At 43.8% G+C, this 16,310-nt stretch overlaps 1 protein-coding gene across 1 annotated transcript in view; it reads right to left on the bottom strand.

Moving 5' to 3' along the window:
* Positions 1–3,692, bottom strand: part of LOC147098520 (A disintegrin and metalloproteinase with thrombospondin motifs 14-like) — a 222,997-nt gene extending 219,305 nt beyond the window's left edge. Inside the window, exons 1-2 of the mRNA XM_085969985.1 lie at positions 2,429–3,692; positions 1,766–2,136 (exon numbers count right to left, since the gene is read on the bottom strand). Of these exons, the coding sequence (XP_085826111.1) occupies positions 1,766–2,136; positions 2,429–2,507 (450 nt within the window). The 5' untranslated portion in view covers positions 2,508–3,692. The remainder of the gene's footprint in view (positions 1–1,765; positions 2,137–2,428) is intronic.
* Positions 3,693–16,310: the final 12,618 nt, after the last annotated feature.

Below are 16,310 nucleotides of genomic sequence, written 5' to 3'. Positions count from 1 at the left end.
GGAATACACTACTTTATTCCCATGGGGAACTTAGTCACTGTTTCATTCATGTTAATTCACAAACCAAGTCTCACATTTACATCCCTATTTAGAAAAACATTCATCCCGTACTAAATATGGAATATCAAAAAAAAATTAAAGTGCAACTTACATGAGATAGAATGTACAGATCTTGATGGCATGCAATTTTCAGTAAATAATGATACTTGCGTAAGTAAATACAACTTAATTGCCAAATAAACCATGAAGTTGCAAATTATTCATAGTAATTACTCATGGAGTGTATTACTGATACATTCTTGTATTTATATTACCCCCTGGAATCTCTCTTTATACGGTTGAAGGTACACAACACGTGCTTCACACAGGATAGCATTCGCAATGCGGAATTCAGACCTCATTGACCAGTGGTTCTGTTTTCTCCACTCCTCCGCCTCTCCCCTCCCCCGTCATTGCCATAATTTACTGTCTCCGGGATGTCATAACTAAAAACAGTAAAATCTAGTTTTGATTGAAGTTCTAAATTGAAAACCCTCACATTAAAACAATAACTTGCAAAATTACATCAACACCATATTGATTTCACGCGTTTCCCGTCACACAAAACCACGCTGGTTAATGGAACACAACTAGCCCGGAAGTCGATCTCGACGTTGCTATTTGCGCTTTAAGTATTAAACTTTTGCAACTGGTCAGTGAATTTGCGTTCTGAAATCAACCCTTGAAGGGGTTCTCACCCTACCTTGACATGGTTACAATACAGTTATGGCCATTCTACCGATCCCACAATATCACACGACAGCTCAATCAGTACACGTTTTTAAAATCTGACAAACAAGATGACGAATTAGCAGAAGGCAAACAAGACTCAACAACGCACTACCCAAATGCACTAATCCACTACATTTCGTTATTAGACTATCTACGGCAACACAATACTAGATCTAATACATTAAGATTATAAACCAAGCCCTACCTCTAGTCATTCGACAAACATTTGCAAAAAGTCGGTATCCTGCGGAGATTTATTCGAACGATCCTCCCTTGCTCTCCCTCGAAGTCGTAACGCACATAAAGTGAAAGCCAATCCGGAAAGGAGGTGAAGGTCAACATCCCAAACACCCTAACATCTCACCAATCAAAACAACACAAGGAAAGGCGGAAAAACTGAAACCCTGAATATGGTACAAAGCTAGTATTTGTACGGTTTGGGGCTGTTGTTTCACGAGAGTTTTGCTATTTCTACCCGATGCATTAGTAATATAAACAAATGAAACTGTGCGCAACGTTAAATAACACTGGTTTTGAAGTCTACTTTGTAGAAATACTGTAGCTATTTATTTAATCATTGTGGAAAAATTTACTGTACGTAGTGAATGACCAAACTTCCAATGTTCATACACCTTCGTATCTAATATACATCGATATCTAGAAGCACATGCATAAGAGATCCAACTTGCAAACAATGCATGACCACGATCCAAGCTCCTAACTTTAAAACTTTATTCACATAACTTTTACAATCGACTGAAAGAAGCTTTCTGCATTGGTGATTTGCTAATTTTTCTAGAAAAAAGTTTCGTGAAGGGTTCTCTGCAATATACTTATTCCTGTTGGTGCAACTTTGACTAGAACCAACTCGGCTCCCCATCGAGATTTTATATAACAGGACTGCACTGTTAACCTGCAGCATGCACCGATTATTGATGCGTTGAACAGTCAGTTCTATTACAATAATAAGAGAAACTAGTTTCTCCACACTCACCAAACCATCGCAATTGCTTATAGCCACAGTAGCTCCTGGCATGTCAGTAATATCCCCAGAAAACACGCAGGCTCCATGGATAGGTTCGGTGAATAGGTCCTGAAAATCCTCCTGCCATTCCACCGTTGCACCGGGAGCAACCAGTCTGTCGTTGTGTTTCAAGCGTAAATGCAAATCTTTCCCAAAAACGGTGACGTTAAAGTACAAGTCCGGTTGCCCTCTGCTCTGATGGGGGGTGCTCCGTGCAACGCGCCGCCCAGACCGTGGCTCACCGTCTGCAGTCGATACAATGTGCGATATGTACCGACCCTGGTCATCGGTACTAAACGGTACTATCAGACCATAATCGCTAAACTTCCCGGAAAGCACATCTACAGGAAAATAAACAGATACTACTTGCGTACGTCCATCAAGTCCTGCGCATTTTTGCTGCAAAATTAGTATCACTTTTTTCTAACTTTAAACCGTATAAGTAACGATTATCGAAGAATTAGCATTGCCATATGAATGAAACTACTTCGTTTACCTCTTTAAACTTTGAAGACTACAACAGTTCCGCATTAGCATTCGGGGGAACTGGAGAGGTTTTTAAAAAATATATTGAGAAGCCCAATACATTTTAATCGCATAGGACAAAGAATGTTTAAGTTTGCAAATGCCTACCTTCTGTTCCTGCTGCATGAAGCCTGCATTCTAGCAAGAACGGAATGAAAGAAGAAAACAATAAATAAAAATAGTCCATATCGTTTGTTGGTGGGAAGAAAAAAAACCTCTTGTGGTTTGAAAGAAAACAAATCTGGAAAGCACCGTGCAAAACTTCTGCTTCCAATTCTTGCACGGTGGAATTTGCAATGCAAAAGGGTATTGTTAACACGTTTCCTTCCCAACCCCTGGTTCCGACTGACAGAATGCAAAAAAAAAAGTGAGAGATCCACTATTTTTGGCCCTCGATGAACTGTTCGCTAGGGCAACCGATCCCTTTTATCAAAGCTCTGGGAGGCCGGAGCAGTTAAACCATCGGCTCCTGGAGATGCCATGACGCCGCATGATTGACACATCACGCGTCAACTTCCCAGACTGGCCCGGATCCGCGGCCGGCCAATTCCAGCTGGGATCACTGTTCAAGGAGCAACTCACCTGAACTCCACTGGCCCGGCCTTTCCTTCCCTTCACAAATACAACACAATCAGTTCGATTGTGTTTTTTTTGTTTTTAATTGGTCGTTTTTTTTTGTGGTTTAAATTGCTTGATTAACCGCCTTTAACGGCGGCGGCGAGCGAGTATTAAATGTCCCTTTTGTTGGACGCACTTTGGAAATAACGACTGAAATATAAAATTACAAAGAAAATCCTGTCAAAAAAGTGGCTTGCTGTTGCACAATTTAGTTTTTTTTTCCCCCGTTGCAAAATATTCACGCTGGCGGTTAAGATGCGTGGAAACCGAGCTAAAACAACAACAAAAATCACAATCAAAAGTTATTTTCCTTTCATTTGATGCTTCAACGTAGAGTGAGGACAGCTGGCGGTAAAAGTGCCGCACCGTCCCGTGGTGAAAAGAAAGGTTTTTGTTTGAGGGGTGACAAGGCATGCTGGAAAAGTGCACAATCCAAAAGACTTGTGTGGTCTTCCACTCAACCCAACGCCCTACCTAAAGATCTTTCATTTCTGGGGTTCTTTTAATGATCATTATTAGATACGCAAGGAATTGAGTGTCGAAGCGGGCTTCCTTCTTCAACCGGCCGGCCGCTCCGGCAAACGCGCGCCAGATCGGTTCACCCCCCCCTGTTCAAATAATTCGGCACATGCGCGCTCCGGCTGCTTGGCGCGAGAGGAGTTTGCGGTCGCGTGAGGTGGCGCAGCCGTAGAGTAGAGCCTTCATTCACAACACTGGAGCCGGCTTCCCGTTAGCGTTTGAATGCTTCCCGCGCTAGCCTGCCATTTTAACTGTCCAGCCGGCGGGCCGGCGCACGCACGCTGACTCTCCAGGGTGAGTTAAAGTTGGGGACTTGAGTGGTTCCCTCGCCAGTTCTTGGTTTTTTTTTAACATCGAATATACAGCACAGAAACTGGCCATTCGGCCCAACTAGCCCGTGCTGGTGTTTATGCTCCACAGGAGTTTGCCTCCCATCTCCCTCATCCCAGCCTTTCAGCCTATCTTTCGATTCTCTTTTCTCTGGTGGCACTCTAGTTTCCTTTTGAACAATTGTAAAGTTAAGGCACATGGGATTGGGGGCAAGGTATTGACTTGGATAGAAAACTGGTTGGTGGATAGAGAACTGGTTGGCAGACAGAAAGCAAAGAGTTGGAATAAACGGCTCTTTTTCTGAGTGGCAGGCAGTGACTAGTGGGGTACCACAGGGATCGGTCCTTGGACCCCAGCTATTCACAACATATATTAATGATCTGGATGAGGGAACTAGATGTAATATCTCCAAGTTTGCAGGCGACACAAAGCTGGGTGGGCGTGTGTGCTGTGAGGAGGATGCCGAGAAACTCCAGTATGATTTGGACAGGTTGGGTGATTGGGCAGAAACATGGCAGATACAATATAACGTGGATAAATGCGAGGTTATCCACTTTGGTATCAAAAACAGGAAGGCAGATTATTATCTGAATGGCAATAGATTGGGAGAAGGGGAAGTGCAACGAGACCTGGGTATCCTTGTGCACCAGTCGCTGAAGGTAAGCATGCAGGTGCAGCAGGCGGTTAAGAAGGCAAATGGTATGTTAGCCTTCGTAGCGAGAGGGTTTGAGTACAGGAACAAGGATGTCTTGCTGCAGTTGTACAGGGCCTTGGTGAGACCGCACCTTGAGTATTGTGTGCAGTTTTGGTCACCTTATCTGAGGAAGGATGTTCTTGCCATGGAGGGAGTACAGCGAAGATTCACCAGACTGATACCTGGGATGGCAGGAATGACGTATGAGGAGAGATTGGGTTGATTGGGCTTGTACTCGCTGGAGTTTAGAAGAATGAGAGGGGATCTCTTTGAAACTTATAAAATTCTAACAGGACTCAACAGACTAGATGTAGGAAGGATGTTCCCGATGGTCGGGGAGTCCAGAACCAGGGGTCACAGTCTAAGGATAAGGGGTAAGCCATTTAGGACAGAGATGAGGAGGAATTTCTTCACCCAGAGAGTGGTGAACCTGTGGAATTCTCTACCACAGAAGGCAGTAGAGGCCAATTCATTAAATATATTCAAGAAGGAGTTGGATATATTTCTTAAGGCTAAAGGGATCAAGGGATATGGGGAGAAAGCAGGGAAAGTGTACTGAATTTGGATGATCAGCCATGATCGCATTGAATGGCGGAACAGGCTCGAGGGGCCGAATGGCCTACTCCTGCTCCTATCTTCTACGTTTCTAATCCAAGCTATTTGCCTAAGCCACTTTCTATGGTAACGCGTTCCACTTTCTGAGTAAAGGCATTTTTCCTAAGTTCCCTATTGGCTTTATTAGTCACTATCTTGGACTTATGGCCCCTAGTTTTGGATTCTCCTACAAGTGGAAACATTCTCTCCACATCTACCCTGTCCAACCCCTTCATAATTTTAAAGACCTCTTATCAGGTCTCTTAGTCTCTTGGTTAAGCGATTAAAATCAGGGATGCTCAAGAGGCCAGAATTAGAGGCACGCAGATATCTCTGGGGGTGGGTGCGGTTGTGGGGCTGGAGGAGATTAGAGATCTTTTCTAACGAAAAAAGGCCCAACATATTCAATCTTTCCTGACAGCTGTAATCTCTCAGTACTGGTTCCATCCTCCGTTTTTGTAAACAGCAGCTTACAGAATTAAACATGTTTAAAGTTCAGGCAACAAAGTTCACTAGATTGATCCCTGGGATGAGAGGGTTATTTTATGAGCAGAGATTGAGTAGATTGGGCCTATACTCTCTGGAGTTTAGAAGAATGAGAGGTGATCTCATTGAAACATATAAGATTCTGAAGGGGATTGACAGGGTAGATGCCGAGAGGTTGTTTCCCCTGGCTGGAGAGTCTAGAACTAGGGGACATAGTCTCAGGATAAAGGGTCGGCCATTTCAGACTGAGATAAGGAGGAATTTCTTCACTCAGAGGGTGGTGAATATTTGGAATTCTCTACCCCAAAGGGCTGTGGATGTTGAATTGTTGAGTATATTCAAGGCTGAGATAGATAGATTTTTGGACTCGAGGGGAATCAAGGGATATAGGGATTGGGCGGGAAAGTGGAGTTGAGGTCGAAGATCAGCCATGAGCTTATTGAATGGCGGAGCAGGCTCGAAGGGCTGTGTTACCTACTCTTGCTCCTAATTCTTATGTTCTTATACACACATTTTCATATGAAACTAACCCAGGTTCTGATATTTTACATGGGTAACTGCTTTAAATAGAGTGATAGTCTATTCCCTTTAATTTAAATTGTCTAATAATACATTTCTAAGCACTAAATTTCTGCTTTGCTGTATCATTGATGTTGCTTAATTCAAATTATTGGACATCTTAATGTTTAGGGCAAAAAGGACTCTGAATTATCAGGAGTAGACGGCATTAAGATAAATTTGGCTGTGCCAAGTTTCCATTCCAGCCACTGCAACTTTAATTTATTTGTGGATGTTGTGTGGTAATTTGTTGATTGGCACCATGTCCCCATTGTCAATCTGCACAGCACAGTGGTATGTATTGAAGAGAGTCAATTCTGGCACAGGCGTAAGTGAGACCATTTGCCAACTGGCTAATCAGCTGAGTTGCATCCACTGTTGACAGGTGGTGAGAAATACCAAAGAGGAAATTCTCTCACCCTTCTAATATTAAGTTATATTGAAACAACATCAGTTGCAGTTCCAATAAAGAGTGCCACTCAAACGTGGAGCTATCTTTTTGAGTCTCTGGTTGATCAGCTGCTTGTTTCCAGTTTTTATTTTAGAGTTACAAGTGTTATCCTGTCATCTTTACAATACTGCCACAGCTCAGCTGTATTGCTGTATAACACTATATCCATTAATGATTGGGCTAATGTACACCCAAACGTAGATTGCAGATCCCTGCCCTTTGGCAACGCTGAATGCGGCTTATTTTAAGTTATTTGCTTTTTCATAGTTTCAAAATGTCTGTCAGTACTTGCGTATGTACCTGCAAATCCATTGGCAGGATAGGTGCACCAACATCAGTGTTCTTGCTCAGGCCAACATCCCCAGCATCGAAGCTTTGACCATGCTTGATCAGCTCCGATGGACGGGCCACATCGTCCGCACGCCCGATATGAAACTCCCAAAACAAGCGCTCTACTCGGAGCTCCGACACGGCAAGAGAGCCCCAGGTGGGCAGAGGAAACGCTTCAAGGGCACCCTCAAAGCCTCCTTGAAAAAGTGCAACATCCCCACCGACACCTGGGAATCCCTGGCCCAAGACCGCACAAAGTGGAGGAGAAGCATCCGGGAAGGCGCCGAACACCTCGAGTCTCTTCACCGGGAGCAAGCGGAAGCCCAGCGGAAGGAGCGCACGTCAACCCAAGCACGCAACCCACCCGCCCCTTCAACCACCGTCTGCCCCACCTGTGACAGAGACTGTAGGTCCCGCATTGGACTCATCGGTCACCTGAGAACTCATTTTTAGTGTGGCAAACTCTTAGAATCCATAATCTGAAATCAAATTAGTGAGCCTCTAGATATGCATGGGACAGCTTAGGCAGCCAGCGTAGATTTCTTAAAGGGAAGTCATGTTTGAAAGTATTAATTTTTTTTGAAGAAGTAACTATTAATAAAAGGTATTATTTTTATATTTGATCTTATGATATGAGTGACGCTGACGAGGCCATATTTATTGCCCATCCCTAATTCCCATGAGGTGATAATGGTTTTACAAGTGAACAGCTTATCAGGCAACTTCAAAGGGCATTATGAGCCAACCACATTTTGTAGGAGTGCAGTCACTTGTAGGGGTGGCAGATTCTCTTCCCTGAAGAACACTCGTGAACCAGTTAGGCTTTTACAACATTGTAAGCGAGGAAAATCTGGATGGTAAAACAGAACTAACAGACTCGGGTGTTACCCAGATCAATGGTTTTATTACAAGTGCGCACGGGAGAACCACCTCAGCCACCCCCAGCTAGAGGCATCGCTCTCAGAGGAAAAGTGACAATACAGCTTAGTTTATACAGTTTATTAGACAACACCCACTTATTACTAATGGGGTGTATACATGGGAATATTGATACTTCATTGGTTTACATGGTTAATCAATCAACTACTAAGCCTGTCCTTCAAACTCGAGTACCTCCTGAATACGTCAGTAAAAAGCTTGTCGACTGTAGGAGGCTTCATATTCATGAGCTATCTCTTACCCTTGTTATCGGTATGGGAAAGTATTTTCCAGCAGAGACATGGCTAGCTGGATACAAAGCCACATTGAATTATGCAGCTGGCTGACTACTCGTCAAGGCCCTATTTGCTGCTACTCCTTAATCGTGCCTTTGTACTCTTATCTCTTCCAAGAACAGGCTCTTTCTAAACAGTTACCAAGTTGTAATTACAAGCAACACTTCAGAATGTCTTTGGTCAGCTAATTTTTATTTATATTAGTCTAAAAAGGGTTAATATAGCCAAGTATCCCATGGTGCTTTGCATTTGTTTTCCAGCCTAACAAGACTAAATGGTACCTTTCAGACAGTTTTATACCGGTCGAATATTGAGGACCCCTTTATTTCCCTTAAACCAAATTTTATCCTAACAAACATTCTGGCAGCTTTCATGATATTTTTCTGCTACTAGCCCTCAAATTATGAGATTTATTGAAGGTGTGGAAACTTCTTCAATCTCTATAAACCATAGCTCATCCAAAACTCTGCTGCATGTATCCTATCTTGCACCAAGTCCAATTCGCCCACCACTCCTGTCCTTGATGACCAACATTGGTTCCCGGTCCCCCTAATGCCGCCAATTTAAAATTCTCATCCTTGTATGAAGGTAAGCATGCAGGTGCAGCAGGCGGTTAAGAAGGCAAATGGTATGTTGGCCTTCGTAGCAAGAGGGTTCGAGTACAGGAACAAGGATGTCTTGCTACAGTTGTACAGGGCCTTGGTGAGACCGCACCTTGAGTATTGTGTGCAGTTTTGGTCACCATACCTGAGGAAGGACGTTCTTGCCATGGAGGGAGTGCAGCGAAGATTCACCAGGCTGATACCTGGGATGGCAGGAATGACGTATGAGGAGAGATTGTGTCGATTGGGCTTATACTCACTGGAGTTTAGAAGATTGAGAGGGGATCTCATCGAGACCTATAAAATTCTGTCAGGTCTGGACAGACTAGATGCAGGAAGGATGTTTCTGATGGCCGGGGAGTCCAGAACCAGGGGTCATAGTCTAAGGATAAGGGGTAAGCCATTTAGGACTGAAATGAGGAGGAATTTCTTCACCCAGAGAGTGGTGAACCTGTGGAATTCTCTGCCACAGAGGGCGGTGGAGGCCAGTTCATTAAATATATTCAAGAAAGAGTTGGATATGTTTCTTGAGGCTGAAGGGATCAAGGGATATGGGGAAAAGGCGGGGACAGGGTACTGAGTTTGGATGATCAGCCGTGATCACTTTGAATGGCGGAGCAGGCTCGAAGGGCCGAATGGCCTACTCCTGCTCCTATCTTCTATGTTTAAATCCCTTTACAGCCTCGTCCCTCCCTATTTCTGTAACCTCCAACCCTACAAACCTTCAGAACGCTCCATTCCTCCAATTCCTGCCTCTTGTGCATCCTCCTCCCCACCCACTTCGTCCGATTGGTGGCTGTGCTTTCAGCCACATAGGCACTCTGCTCTTTAATTTCCTCCCTAAATCTCTCTGCCTCTCCACCGCTCTCTCCTTCTTTAAGATCCTCTTTAAAACCTACCCCTCTGATTAATCTTTTGATCATTCCTCCTAATGGCTCCTTCTTAAGGGGTTTGACGGACAGCGAGGAGGACTAAAAGACCTCAAGAGGACGTAAAAAGGTTAGCGGAATGGGCAGACAGGTGGCAGCTGTAATTTAATGTGAAGAAGTGTGAGTTAATGCATTTTGGGAGAAAACCCCCAAGGAATGGCAATATACACTCAATGAAAAGACACTATAGGGTGCGGAGGAACAAAGAGACCAAGGGTTACAAATAAAGAATTCTTTGAAAATGAGAGTGCATGTAGATAAAGCCGTGAATAAGACCAATTGCAGTTTGGATTTTATAAATGGGAGCAACGAATGCCAGCGCAAAGAGGTTATACTAAATTTGTACCAGGCAATAGTTAGGCCACAGACTGCTGTGTGCAGTTTTGTGTGTCCCATTATAGCAAGGGCATTAAATTGTATTGAATATATTAGGCAGATTCACCTGGATGATACCAGGGATGAGGAATTATAATTATGAGGAGAAATGTGAGAGACTTAAGGGGAGAAATTCAGTATCGCCCTGTTTGGAGCGCTAACTTTTGAAAGCTGGGAAACTTAGTGCCAGGCGCTAATGATTCCCAGCTTTTGCAAAATTTGGTGTTTGCGCTCCAGGAAGGAAGTGGAGTGTTAAATCAAGCGCTCCCTTACTGGAGCGCTAAAGGATGCAGGCGGGGTGGTAGTGGCCCATGTCCCATGCAGCGCTGCCGTGATCCGAGGCTCCTTCCCTCCCTTAAAGGGAAGGGCCATCGCTATAGGCTCTGCATTGGGACCAGTTAGCTGGTCCCCGACGGCAGCCGCAATCCGGCCTGATCAGCCCCACGCACTCCAGCAGAGTGCCGGACTGATCCATCGTGGCCAGGAAGAATCGAAAAAAAATCAATTGCAACGTTGTTAACATTTTTCTCCTACCCACGCCTTTTATTTGCTCCTCTGAAGTTCCCGGCCTCCCGAACAATGCCTCCTGCAGCTGTCGGGGTGGAACCAAAGTTCGGGTCCAGGGCACGACCGGGGCGATGCGCACGGTAATGACGTCACGATCTCCAGGTACAGGAGATCGTGACGCTAGTGGTTACCGCCGCCGCAAACCTCCATGTCAATTTCGCAGGCGTCCCCAGAGGTGCTAAGGTACCGAATTTGTCCCCCAAGACTATTTCTGCAGGAACAAAAGGCTGAAAAGAGATTTAATAGAGGATTTTAAGATTATGAAGAATTTTGATAGGGTGAAAATGGAAATGGTATTTCCTCTAGTTGAGAAGGGATCGCAGTTTAAAATTGTCACTATGAAAGTGAGGAAAGAAGTAAGGAGAGATGTCTTTCCAGAGTTGTTACAGCAAGAAGTACTTTACCACAAATTGAGGCAAAAACGGTGGTATCTTCTAAGGGAAGAGTACATAAAAATTTGATGTAGTGGAAGATATGGGGCCAAGGGGAGAAAGCAGGACTTTGGCATTAGTTTTGGACTGCTGTAAAAAAGAGCTAACACAGACACAGTTGCCCAAATGGCCATCTCCTATGCTGTAAACATCTACGGTCCTGCATACTGACTGCTGTATTGATTTGAAACATGAGGAAATGGAAATAGATGCATATTTCAACTGTCCAGTTCAATTCTATTTATCCTAATGTGAAAAATTATGCTGTAAAGTCAAGTAGGGTATTAAATTCAACTCTAAAGTCTACACAAATGTTCAATTATAATCTTTTTAGGCATTACTAGTCTTTAGTCAAATGATTTTGAAAAATGAAGATGAGCAGAGAGACCTTTGTGTCCATATACACAAATCCTTAAAGGTGGCAGGGCAAATTGATAAGGTGGTTAAAGAAGCGTGTGGGTTACCTGGGTTTATAAATAGAGGAATAGAATATTAAAGCAGAGATCGTGCTCGAACTTTATAAATCACTGGTTAGGCCTCAGCTGAAGTATTGTGGACAATTCTGGGCACCACACTTCAGGAAAGATGTAAAGGCATTAGAAAGGGTACAGAGGAGGTCTACCATGATGTTATCATGGATGAGCGACTTCAGTTATGAGGAGAGGTTGGAAAAGTTAGGACTGTTCTCTATGGAACAGAGAAGGTTAAGAGGTGACCTAATAGAGGTTTTCAAGATGATGAGAGGTTTTAATAGAGTTAATAGGGAAAAAATATTCCCTCTGGCAAGTGGGTCAATAACCAGAGGTCATAGGTTCAAAGTCATTGGCAAAAGATCTAGAGGGGAGAGGAGGAGAAATGTTTTCACTGAGTTGTCAGAATCTGGCACGCTCGACCTGAAAAGGTGGCGGAAGCTGAATCCATAGATAATTTTAAAAGGGAGTTGGGCAAGTACTTGAGAATGAGGAACTGACAGGGTTACGGACACAAAGCAGGGATGTGGGACGAAGCATGACTGTTCTTTCAAAGAGCCAGCACAGCCACGACGGAATGAATGGCCTCCTGTGCTGTAAGTTTCTACGATTCTATTAAATCATAATTTGGATGATGCGTTTGGGCCACTAGGACAGTTTAAGCTGCTGCAGGTCCAATAGCTCATTGCAGCATGACTTCCACTGAATTTTGTGGTTCGGTGTCAAATTTTGTTTTATAACACTCCTGCGAAGTGCCTTGGGATATTTTACTATGTTAAAGGCGCTATATTCATGCAAGTTGTTGTTGAATTGCTTCAGTTTGTATTTTTTAAATTAGCATTAATTTGCATCAAAAAATGTTGACAGATGAATTGTCAGCTTTAAGAAGCTGTCAAACACTGACAATCCCTGTTCTATGGTGAGCCCTTGTACTGAAGGCTCACCAAAACCTCTTTCCTGAGCAGAAATCAGATGGCTGCTGCATCGGAGAATGCAGCAGCCATTCTGTCATCTCTGCCGTTGAGATGAGGCACCTCCGGATCCCCTATGGTTGAAGCCTGCAGGAAGAAGCAAAGGTAAGTAAAAATTTTTTTAACACTTTACACTCACCTCACATACTTACCTCTCCAGACTTGCACCCATCACTCACCTCCACAGCGGACTTTTCGACCCCTCTCACCCCCGCAGACCCACTGCTCGCCTCGCTGTTTCCACCACCCTATCAGGCAGTGCGTTCCAAATCCTAACCACTCCTTGCATAAAAACGTTTTTCCTCATGTCACCTCTGGTTCTTTTACCGATCACATTAAATCTGTGCCCTCTTGTTATTGACAGTTTCTCTTTATTTACTCTATTCCTGCACAATACACAGCAGTTAGGTACAGAGAAGAGTTGGTAAAAGAACAGAAAGTGCTTCACTCGTGCCTTCATCCCCCATTTAATAAAAACATTTTGAGAGGTATTTGATAAACGAGAGCCAGACAGTCAGATCCTCTTTTGACGCTCGGTGCTCCAGTCACCAAACACCGAAAGCGTCTACTTAGCCAGGCAGCAGCAGAGGGTTCAAGTGCCAAGGCTGTGCATCACTAAAGTCTTGACTACATCCAGGACAAAGCAGCCCGCTTGATTGGCACCCCATCAACCACCTTAAACATTCACTCCCTCCACCACCGGCGTACCGTGGCTGCAGTGTGTACCATCTACAAGATGCACTGCAGGAAATACATATTGAACAGCATTCAGTAGCTCACAATTTAGCCTGTCATACATCAGTAGACTAGTACAGTCCACAAATATCAGCACATATTATAGTTTATAATGGCAGTATTGCACATCTTTAGAAATTTTAAATTTCAAGAAAAAGGATACCAAGGGCTAGAAATGACCATTGTCAATATTAGTGGAATATAATTTTTTTTGTATCACATTCCTCTGTCCATTATTTTAATGGTGTTATTTATTTTAAAGTATTAAGCATTTATGCGCTAATATCACCATCAGTAATTTGTAGGCTTCTATCTCTTACGAAAAGTTCAGAATGGTGCCTTGCATATTATTTACACTTACAGACCTGAACTTTTATTTGACTGCAACAACAGCAGCATAGTATTTTGAGTATAAATAATTATGAGCTGGCAAGAATGCTTTCAAAGCATTTTAAAAACTAGCCTATTAGCTTCATAAAACTCGTGCTGCTTTTGCTGTAATCAGAACAAGATTTTGAAACTCTAGTGATAATTAATTATATAGTTATAAAATAGTACCTCACCATCCACTAATGCAAATGATTTAAATCTACTGACTGACTGACTGTTTCACACCATGTATTTCAGCTGAGTTGTAACTGCACTAAACTTAACCATGGAAGGAAAAGGTTTCCAGCAGCGATGGACTGTTCACACCCAATCTGTTCCACACGACATAAAACTACATTGCCGTACTTGTATAATCAAGACACTGGGAGCCAGTGCACATGTACAAGCAGGATGTAACATGCTTACGACCCAGATATCACTACTAACATGTGTGAATGTATACCAGGAAGAAAGGAAGTGGATTAGATAATATTTTGCTTCAAGACATCAGGTATGTATGTATGGAGTTTGAGTGAATAATAGCTTTTTGCATACATTGTACTTTGTTTGATTCTGGTTAACTGAAAACTTTGATAATGTAGGATTTAATTTGCAGTATAGCCATTTATTGGAACATAACATATTATGTATGTCAGAGATAAATCTTTTCATACTCATTCAGCGTATGGTGCTGAGTGGTCATGATATTATAGGCATTTTACTGGTGCCAGTATTTGCACTGTGAAGGTGGACCCACTAACCTCTATATCTAGATTTGCACTGTTTAGACCTTGGTTCATAGAATGCCTCTTATTCACATTTCCAACATACCCTCAACCAACGGAAGCTCTACATCTTCATTAGAAGTGATTTAGGAAAACAAAAATCACCTTTTTTTGGTTTTCCAGAGTAATAGATATTTGATGGGCACCTGTCACAAGCTACACAGAAAAGCAAGCTAAGAGGATTGAAAGTTATAAGAATAAGTTTAGACATAGACTACTAGATACTTTCTAGAACATACTGGGGTCGATTTTAGTTCAGGTGCGGGGAATTGGCGGTTTCCCCGAATTTAGTGATTCCAACACGATTGTAAATGGGTCTGTGAGATTGATGCAAATTTAACACAATTGGCCAATTGATTTCCAGCGTGTGGGAAGCCTTGGCAATTGAGTATTTCCAGTCAGAAAGTCGCAGAATATGACGTCATCATTGCTGCTGCTTTTAGGGTCCACAGCAAGCCTTGCTTCCTCTGCAGGCTTCCAACCTTCAACATTAAGATGGCACAGGAGCCTGCAGGAGGACCGGCCAGTGGGAGGGCCAGATCTGCACCCAAATTTGATGAGGCTTCACTACAGGCATTATTGGATGGTGCTAGGGCCCACAGGGAGGTCCTCTTCCCTTCTTCAGGGAGGAAGAGGCCTCCCAGCCAGACCAAGGCTGTGTGGCTAGAGGTGGCAGGTCAAGTCAACTGCTTGGGACTCACACGAAGAACGTGGTTGCAGTGCAGGAAAAGATTCCATGACCACTTTCGCACTGGAAAAGTAAGTACTGTATGATGTTTCCATCACCCTCAATCTGATCCCCATTGCCTTTCCTCACCAGCACTCAGCTTTAGCAATCTCTTCCTCCACATCCCACTAGACACTCACATCCATGCACCCTTACCCATTCCCTCTCTCTCTATGCTCACATTTACAGAACTATGCCACCATGCAGCCCGCACACTCCCTCTCACTCTGATGCTTTGAACACAACTGACAACACACAGGTAGGGCCCTTGGTATTGCAACCTCACTCCATCTTTGTCTCCTTCTAAGTATCTATGCTATGCAATCTCTGCACTCACTCCTTCATTCTCACTCAACCTCCACTTGTCTCCCTCATTGCAGGAAAAGAGAGCTCACAACAGGAGAGAGCGAGCCAGGACAGAAGGAGGGCCGCCCTCATTAGCCCAGCTCACCCCCCTGGGAGGAAGGCGTCCTGGAGATTGCCGGGGCTGACCGAGATGTGGACTTTGGGGAAAGACAGGCAGGAGCATTCCCGCAAGCTAGTGACAGAATAGTTTTCCATCTCTCTCATTGGCATTGCATGAGTCGCTGATAATGATTCTGAAGCTACATCATATGGACTTATGATCATCTGCAAAATGCAATGTGCATGTAACCTTGGCATCACATCTCTAACTTTTTCCTTGACTCCCCCACAGGACCATCGAGAGCCCCCGTCGGAGGGCGCAGGACTCTGCCAGCTCGGCTCAGCTGCATGTTGACCCTCTGCCTCTGGGTCCACCCGTAAGATCAGAGGTGATGGAACTCCAGGCACAGATGCAGGAGTCTGGCAGGTTTTGTCTCCAGGGTCGCTGCGAGTGTGGAGCGAATGGAGGAGTCCATAGCGAACATGAGCAGAGCCTTTGTGGAGTCATTGGCGCATGAACGCACCAACACGGTGTAAGGGGTTTTCCTCGAGAGATGTCCCTGAGGTTTCTCTCTCTAGAGGCCTCTCTCTCTTGCACAGTAAAACCTTGAGTGGTTCGACCCACTCGCCCCTTAGATTCTATACTCTGGACTTTGGGGCAGGAACTACAATGTAGAGAAAACTCCTGTAGACCAAGTTTGATGAAACAAAATGAAATTTTATTGCATAAGGAAAAATATCAAATCAAATGCAAGCAGATAAGAGAGTACATGGGAGGGAAAAACACAAACAAATCATAATGACACAGTACTAACTAAGGCAAATACAGT

This window comes from Somniosus microcephalus, chromosome 29 (assembly GCF_052327205.1).
Source record: "Somniosus microcephalus isolate GS21.2 chromosome 29, FLI_Smic_1.0, whole genome shotgun sequence".
Taxonomy (NCBI): Eukaryota; Metazoa; Chordata; class Chondrichthyes; order Squaliformes; family Somniosidae; genus Somniosus; species Somniosus microcephalus.
Note: the sequence above shows the minus strand (reverse complement) of the source record. Positions and strands in the feature narration are given on the sequence as shown.